The sequence below is a fragment of the Mizuhopecten yessoensis genome, unplaced genomic scaffold (genome assembly GCF_002113885.1).
Source record: "Mizuhopecten yessoensis strain PY_sf001 unplaced genomic scaffold, ASM211388v2 scaffold4321, whole genome shotgun sequence".
Taxonomy (NCBI): Eukaryota; Metazoa; Mollusca; class Bivalvia; order Pectinida; family Pectinidae; genus Mizuhopecten; species Mizuhopecten yessoensis.
In genome coordinates this window covers 209,870-219,509 of record NW_018405487.1, presented here as the reverse complement: position 1 = coordinate 219,509, position 9,640 = coordinate 209,870, and the positions used below count along the sequence as shown (strand labels likewise).

The window sequence follows — 9,640 nt, the reverse complement described above, 5'->3', positions numbered from 1 at the left end:
CTCAAGCATGGTTTTTGTGTTCAAGGCAAATTTCTTGTTCCGTTTATAAATTAATAATAAAAACTTGAGTTGCCAATGATTGGTGAAATCTTTTAAGAATTCAAGGTCAAATACTGTTTTCAATGTTAACATTTGACTTTTTGATCTTTTGACATGATTTAAGTGAGTTACAAGAAAGTTAGTTTGAGCCCAAAATCCATACTTGAGCACGAGAACGGTTTCATGATACGGGCCCAGACTTAGACAAACCGGCAGATAGATGTCTGGCGGAGACAAACACGTGTATCATCTGGCCCTGACATCAGTCTTAGACAAACTGGCAGATAGATGTCTGGCGGAGTCGAGTCCGAGTTTCCTCTAACCCTGACATCATACTTAGACATTTTGTCAGGTAGATGTCTGGTGGAGTTTAGCCCTAGTTTCCCAAGGCCCTGACATCAGACTTAGACATTTTGACAGATAGATGTCTGGCGGAGTCGAGTCCGAGTTTCCTCTAACCCTGACATCATACTTAGACATTTTGTCAGGTAGATGTCTGGTGGAGTTTAGCCCTATTTTCCTATGTAATTTTAGTAAACTGTACCATGCATTGATCTAGGAAAGTCCATTATGGTCTACAGTGGTGAAAGGATCAACTGTCTTTCAAAGCCAGATTTAGAATCAGCTCTGTACCCATTCAATGCTATTTTAGTATATAGTACATAGTAATCGACGCCAATAGAAATCTTCCATAGCTTCTGTAGGCGCATTTTAATAATTTTGACGTTGCCTTTAGCATGCTTTAACATAACACTCGATCCCGTCGTAAGGGATCCCATTGAAAATAAACCTTTTGTAGGTTATCACAATAAATGCCATGTCATGTCCGTTGACTATACACTTATATTGCTGTGTAAGATTTTTTAACGATATAGTACGAAGCTATGCATACTTTTTGCCTTTTCCCCCCTTTTTATTTATTTCTTCTTCTTTGCTTTTCTTTCAATTTTTTATTATTATTTGATAAATATCGTAATCTTATATTATTTTATATACTACAAAAGATGCATCTAAACCATAATTTAAAAAAAAAAGGACGTCAGAAAATACATTCTCGTGTACACTTCCGTATAGAATACTGATACCTTGTCTCTATAGCCTTTTACTTTAATTGGATGATCATTCGGAAAAAAACAACAGAGTATTAATTATGTTTTTATGCAAACTTATGACTTTGCAATCAGAGAATCGAGCAATCAATTTTTATATTGCAATAGCTCGGTATTTTTCAGGGTAAAAGTTGCGATGCAGCTTTAATTTTCGACTTATTTTTATTTTAAACTCTGATATATAAGGTGACAGCCCCCAAAACGGATCACCAAACAATCATTTTCTTCAGTCATCGAACATTCAGCGGGTGGATTATATTAGTTAATGGTTGTATCAAAAGAAGAATATCAATGAGTGTTCTACACAACAGGGCCCGCGTGAGATATTTATAGAACCAATTAGCGTTTCCGATTCTTTTTTTTATCACGGCTTGAATTTCGCAATATTTTAACATTTTATGTTTATCTTTAAAATCTAGCAATCCCTTGAACAACGCCGTAAAATGACCTCCACCATATATTATCTACATAAACAGCCTTGTGGCATATGCTGGCAACCTCCAAATTCGCCAGCGAACCCGACAACATAAATTCCAGATTCCACACAGCTCCACAATTTATCATGCAAATTCATTCTTTCCTAGAACAATTCGTACATAGAACAGCCTCCCAACCTTTATGATCGCCGACAGTGCATACAGACCTCTCAACACTGAAGGCAAATCTCCTCTCTCACAAATTCTAAGCGTACATGTTGTTTTATCATATAGTTCTAAAAATAAGATTAAAAAAAACAATGTTTTTAACCGATCTCTCTGACGCCTCTAAATAATGTTCAGTATATTGAACGTTTCAGAGTATCCTGTTGAAGTTGAAGGCATGCCGGTGATTAACAATACCGTATAAGCGTCTCTGTGACCCGAATTTTCAAGCGTTTCCACGATCAACCATTTTGCAATGGCAGAAGTTGGAGCGGCAGTAGGCCTAAGCCTAAGTAAAGCAGACTATTTGAAACGATACTTGTCTGACGCTTCTGACGAGAAAAAGAAGAGGAAGAAGAAAAAACCCAAGGCAGCAGCCATCGCCCCTCGGTACACATGTTTGCTGTTAGAGTAGTAATCACAAGGAACAATCTTTCTGGAAATTTTGTAGTGTTGGAGGGTAGGTTGTTTACTTCTCACATTTATATTACTTTGTTAAGTATAATTGTTGTTTATGATTCAGAGACAGGGCTCTGTCACTTTCTGTGTTATTCACCCTTATGTAGGGTAGGGCTTTTCGTTCAGTGTAGGATTCCTGGCGATCAGCTGCTACGATACCGGTGCTGAAATCTGTGTGTTTACACTTTTGAGACGGCCGGAAGTGGGTGATAGTAGTAACAGGAATAGGTTCCCGCTCCTTGCTCACATGATTTTAGATGATGAGGCTGGGTTCGAGATTAACAGTTGATCACTCATCTTCGAGGCTATTTGGTGGGGGGAGCATGGGGTATAAAACAGCGGGTCCGGGCGGGGACCAGTGTCTTGACAGGGTCGGTGAGCCGACCCACTTCTCCTGGTGAGGAGAACATTACCGCCTCATGCGCTGTTAACAGTGCAAAACATGGGCCGAGGTGCTGCTAACAGTACCAATACCGTAGGACTACATGAAGTTATCGTTCCTGGGATATATAGAGTGCTATAGGAACTACAGTACATGTATTAAGGGATAGTCAGGTGCTTCGGGCTAAGACATCGATACATGGTGGTTCGCTGTAGAACAATAGGGAGCTAGGAGCACGTGGTCGTAGTCTACTGGTAGTACTGTTAGGTAGGATAGGTCATTACTCTACGTAGGGATTGGGTTTCTTAATATTAGTTGTCATTGTTTGGCACTAATGCTATGCTTTGTATTTGTTAAACTTGTTGTACATAATCATTCCGTCTTGTTAATAAACAGTTACTTGTATTTTATACCCATTGTTGAGTTATTGAATCAATGGCTGGTATTACCACTACATCCAGCGATCGAACCTGTAGTGAAAACAGGTCTGTAACCTGTCGAAAGAGGCGAGGTCTAGAGAGGACTGCAGGGGAAGTTGTCGACTCGTTACCATTGCTAAAAACTATACGATCACGAAACGGATTTAACGGAGTGACAACGGATGCAAAACCCTCTCCGGACCTCCCCCTATTACAGTAGGATAGCTGAAAATCTACTTTTAGAACAGACAGGATACGTATTCATTATTGTCTAACGAGCAGTTGTTTTACGTTGACTTTAAAGCTGTATGTACCATGTGTTTATACATATTAAAGACAACTTTGTAGACGTCAAAACGTACTGGATCACCAGCAAACATGGCTATAGTATACTCGGTAAGAGTCCGCTAAAACTGACCATAATCGCAGGCTCAAACATTAGCCTGCGATTATGGTCAGTTTTAGCGGACTAGCCAGTAAGACTCTATAGTCGGATGTGATGATACGTATATTAGACGAATTTAAACAAAAAGACTGTTACTGGTCATAATATCTCATGCATATTAATTACTAGGGCCAAATAAAATAATATGTGTGTTTCCTATTCCCTCGAAATTTGAATCCAGGTAAGTAGGCATGCAGGCAAAACATTTTATTTTATCAAAACATTTTTTTTTTTTTCAAATGTTATACAACCGATTCAATGTCAATTGATCATGTACCCAGTGTGTTTATTTTCAGCATTTCAGAGGATGTATTCTTATTTGAAAGTACAAACATGCATAAGTATATAAAGCACCATTACTTTTAATATTATCATTTATTTGCAGCATTTTAAAGAATGTTTCCAAATTCAAAAACAGAAACATGATAATTATACCATTGCCAAACACATACATTATATATATATATATTATTTCACATGGTGCTTTATATAGTTAGAAAGGTTTTACTGTGGCTTTTTCTGAGGATTCCGCAATTAAATCAAGGAAAGAAACATTCTGTTTTGAGCATGAAAAAAGCAGTACTCGCATACCAAAACCCTTTGCGATATCGCCGACGTTTAAATTTCCATCAACATCAAACAATTCAGTGTTTGCGGAACACTTTATGGCAGTTGTATAACCTTTTAGGTCTGTTGGGTGGTATGTCCCATAAACATCCAAAAGTGGGGTCTTGTTAAGAAACGACGCAAGGTGCTTCGTTTCTGCAATATGATCGCATTTCGCTAATTTGATGGCCAAAAAGGAACTTTCTGTTCCGATGGCCACCATGTTGCCGTCAAGGTCGAATCAAGAAGACATTTGACACGCACAATACATGTGTGTCAAGCGCTTTATTGACGGCGAACCAAGTCAAAACTAATAACAAATCGGACATTTAGCCTAGTCCGAATTATTCTGACGTTTTATCGACTTTTTTCATATCGGTCTGTTGTCGATTAACGTCAGAACTCCAGCCCTCTACTATATGCGGGAAATTTGCGACCCGCGCCCGGAGCGCACTTCAAACTGATATTTTAGAAACAAATCGTCACTTTCACACACATGTCGCACATGGATCGAAAGATCTATTCTTTATGCAAAAGATGTACATACATACATGCCTCAAACAACCAATACAATCACTAAAAACATATTTTTTCAAACTTCCTCTGTTTTACTCTAGTTTTTTGATAGCCCCGCCTTCTAATGCCATGTGACTAAAATCTCGTTGGCCTATGTCATAACGTTGGGAAATACCTTCGGTAACGCGAGATCTCGTCAAGTTCGTCTCTCTTCCGTTATAGGGCAGACGTCTAAATATGGGTGTCATGACCCAATATGGAAATTTTAGTAAACATGGTAGCATCAGTAGTAATACTATATTTGGTCATACAGGCCATATATATAGAAAGGATGATTGAGATAACATTGCACGTGATCTGTCATGGCGGTTGTTTCTATTTTACCCCCCAAGACGGACTTGGTTAATTTTGTAAATGAGTTTTTTTCATTGGTAAGGATTCGTTTTTTCAACAATTATGCAATATTTTGATAACATTAGACTCATATGAGTCGTGAAATATATGTAATCTGACAGAATAGCGCATTCGATTTTGCTCTATTAGTTGGCATTGGACTGCTTTGTAGCTCTGACAACGCAATATATAAAAACATCTCTCGTCATCAGAAAGCTACGTTATCGCAGCTAATTAATTACATGGTGGACAAAACGGGTGAGTCTGTGAAATTAATATTCTAGTTACACAATACACAAAAAAACACCCAAACCATCTAATTGCGAAACGACCCAGACCAACATGATTTAGGGGGAAACGACCTGATACCCAGGGGATAGAGGGATGCATAGCAAGTACCAGAATTTGCAATCCAAGAAAGTCCTAGGAAATTGAGTAATTTGATAAAAAATGATTGTTTCACCAACTCGCCCGTTTGTAAATAATTTTTAATTTACACAAAGTAATTGAGTTTACATTCACATTCATCTTATATAATCATAGTTTAAAGTACTATAATGTAAGTAATTTGTCTATACATCCAGGTTTACTAGTGCTTGAGTACCTGATATGATGAACCTGTGGTTAATTCAAATAGTCTAAAAGTATGAACGCATTATTTTTTCAATAAATAAATAAAAAAATCCATCAAGTGATATACTAAACTCTGCTTATTCTCTGTTCAATTGTTTGTTTTGCTCTTAATCATGTTCATCCGGAGTCATTTCATGTTGAAAATATTTTAAGGGCAAAACTCTTTCTAGCCCGTTTCCTTGTATAGTAAAACCCAGCTTCCTGGAACTCGGTTTTCTCAAATAACCCTCATTCGTCGATCAGCTTGTTTGGTCTCGACCGAGTTTGTCCATATTCTTTGTAAAGTGACCCCAGATTAGTCTAACTGTTATTCATCGAATACTCCGTATTCCTTGATCAAAAATTTCCCCCCTGCTCTTCATGGTCAAAGTATTGCGGTCCACACTCATTGTACTTATTCAGGAGTCAGCTGGACGTTGGATAATTAGAGATTTAATGGAAGTATCATGAAGTAATTATATTGTTACCCTGTTGTAGCTGCATTATCATTTTGTGTGCATAATTATTATTTCCAGACAACACTTTGACATCAATCACGATGATTTGGCACAAGTGCTAATCCACTGGGTGTGTAAGACCATATTTCAGCATGGCAGTATTAATTGGAAATCACATAGCAGATTCTCTACCAACTTTAAAGATATTTAAACTTGAATATGTCATGATTGTTAATTTCATTATCAATCAACATTATGATAACAAGGATTCAAGATTTTCTTTATTTGAAATTTGATCAAAACTTCCTCTCGTTTTGATATTTTGTTACTGCTGTATACTGGGAACACCAAACAGATACCTATACTAATGTTGTATACTGAGAACATCAAACAGAAACATATACTAATGCTGTATACTGGTGAACATCAAACAGATACCTATAATAATGCTGTATACTGGGGAACATCAAACAGATACCTATACTAATGTTGTGTACTGGGAACATCAAACAGATACCTATACTAATGCTGTATATTGGGGAACATCAAACAGATACCTATACTAATGTAGTTTACTGGGAACATCAAACAGATACCTATACTAATGCTGTATACTGGGAACATCAAACAGATACTTATACTAATGCTGTATACTGGTGAACATCAACCAGATACCTATAATAATGCTGTATACTGGGGACATCAGACAGATAACTATACTAATGCTGTATCCTGGGGAACATCAAACAGATACCTATACTAATGCTGTATACTGGGAACATCAAAATGACGAGTCAGTAACACATGCAGCTTTTGAATTTTATTTACTTAATACCGGTGGCTAGGTGTTTTCATGGTTTAGCTATTTTAAATCTTATTAAATGCTGTCATCTTGATTAAACTTCTTTTTTCTTCTATCATCTACTATCCACGATATTTGCAGTGCTCATACTGTCTGTTGTCGAAAAATAAAATGACGATGTCGGTTGAACCTCGGATTAGTTGAATACAATGTATTCCTCAAACTCTTGATCTGGACCCTACAAGTTCATGTTGGCGGGGTTTCACTGAATATGGTTTTTGTTTATACTGTCCCATTGGGCCTCTTGTTGTTTATACAGTCCCATTGGGCCTCTTGTTGTTTATACAGTCCCATTGAGCCTCTTGTTGTTATACAGTCCCATTGAGCCTCTTGTTGTTATACAGTCCCATTGAGCCTCTTGTTGTTATACAGTCCCATTTAAAGTCTTCATTAGGCTTCTTTGTTATTACTCATACATTGACTGATCAAACAGATCTCCAATTGCAAACAGCATACTTATTTTTTTTTGATTACACAATTATTTATGTATTATATTTTGAGGAATATTTCATGCTTCTCTTTAGATCTAGGATCGTAGATGATGATGTGGACTTTACGACAACATTGCCAGGAAATCTGGAGAACACGTTGGATGAGGATGTTGGTGATGATGACCCAACAGTTGCTGAAGTTATAGATGAACGCCCTGATCATGTGAAACGACTGGAGGCTTACAGGCAAACAGACAGCAAATGGAGGCTCATGAACAAAACAGATAAAGGTAATTTCTGTCCAAATGAAATGTTTAAACATAATAATATCAACTGAAAACAATTTTAAAAATTTCTAGGCCTTTTCAAAAAGTGATAAGTGTTGATAATCTTTAAATATGCATATAAATATGAGTGCAATAACTTAAATATGTTAACAAAATGAAGTCTAACTTTATATGTACCTTCAGTCTATGATGTTTGTGGCATTGTAAACGCAACAGATACCGACTATCAGAGTTTCTCAGAGGTCACGATTCAAGTGTCTGACTACATATTCTGTATTTTTGTGTACTGACTTAAATAATTAAACTTTATTTATTTAACAACAATTATGAAACAATTTATATTAATCACTCTTGTTGGCCCGGATGTTAGTGCGCGTGGGGGTCTTATTGTGGGAGGAAACCAGAATGCTCCGAGAAAACATATGTGGTTGATATAGTGTAAAACATTAAAACACTACTGAATTAGTTCAGTTATTGAAGTACGAAGATTAGGATTTTGAGGGGTAGGGTGGACATTTCACAGGTTTTAAAATGATATTCAAGGGCCTGTTCATGACTGTTTAGTTTTAATTCAGATTATTATACACAAATAAAGCATTCACAGTTAGAGCCATCACCACTATACAAGCTATATAGAGACGTGACAGTGTAGGAATAACAAAGATGTGTGTAAGTGGAGGTGTGTAAGTGGGTAAGTGGAGGTGTGTAAGTGGAGGTGTGTAAGAGACTCTCATACATCCCGGGGTATTGAGGGAAATTCAACTGAGAGGGGATTCCTTATTGATGAAGAAAAATGTTAAAAGTGAGATTTGTTTTTATTTGTTAATTGCTTTGCTATTGGTACTTACTGTTACTTTATCAGAAAATAAATACAACATTTGACATAGCACCCTATCTAGCTTGTTTAATACAGCCAAATTATGTAAAAAAAAACACAAAACCATATTTTAAATGTCATTTAATTTGTGCTGATGAATTCATAAGCAATCACATTTTCCAATGTGTCATCGCGGAAGAAAAATGTCTAGACGCGGTTCACAGGCTCAGCTGAAAGTCTACGGATGTGAAGCTGCAGTTATTGAATGTCGAATTACACATGAAACTAGACGTGGCTTGAAGGGACGAAACATTTGGCTGTTCGACATTAATTCATATAAGATGGGACCACATGGATCTCCTACAGGAGTTCGTTACAAATGTCTGAAATACACATATGCTATACTGATATGGGTCACAGTACAAATACACATACATTTTTACACATGTTGTATACTGATAAGAGTTACAGGACAAATGAACAGACATCTATATGTTTGTTTATGTGTGCTGTGACCCATATCAGTTATAGCATGATATGTGCATTTCAGACATTTGTAACGAACCCTGTGGATTTACGTGGACGGTTTGTATGTACCCCAGGTTGCCTACTTACACAAGGCAGAATGGGTAGCTGGAAGGAGAATTTTAAGGGCAGTACATGACATTTCACTAACGCTAGCAAGCGTTAGCTGATCATATTTTGTTGATTGATCGTTTTTGGTAGTTTGAACAATTTCTTGTGTTGCTTCAATACAAATGTGAAATCTCAAGTGGTATCTTTGTTTAAACATGTCAACATTTATCTCCCTTCGCAAAATCATACGCACATGCATTGTTAATCTGGTCAAATTCATCGGCAAATAAAACAGGTTACATTTGGTAGTTGCATTGAGTCCAGCTAGAGTAGGAATTGAAATATAACATTTTAACAGCCTGTCTCATGCTAAGAAGGTGTCCTCGGATGATTAGGATACTAATGAGTCAATCTTAATGGTCACGTCACTGACATGTCATAACTTTAACACCGATGTATAACACTTAACCCGACTACAATTAACTTATAACGTCCTTAATTATTTTTTTCCGCGAAAATGAACCATAAAGAAAATAGCAGCTCTCTTACAAATATTTTAGCAAAAATCACTCTATTAGAATTTTTATT

At 36.8% G+C, this 9,640-nt stretch overlaps 1 protein-coding gene across 1 annotated transcript; it reads left to right on the top strand.

Moving 5' to 3' along the window:
• The first annotated feature begins 2,045 nt into the window (after window positions 1–2,045).
• Window positions 2,046–7,736, top strand: LOC110448803 (BUD13 homolog). The gene is made up of 2 exons (XM_021495249.1): window positions 2,046–2,179; window positions 7,466–7,736. Exons 1-2 carry the CDS (start codon window positions 2,046–2,048, stop codon window positions 7,707–7,709), a joined length of 378 nt encoding a protein of 125 aa, XP_021350924.1. The 3' UTR covers window positions 7,710–7,736.
• The last annotated feature ends 1,904 nt before the right edge of the window (window positions 7,737–9,640 follow it).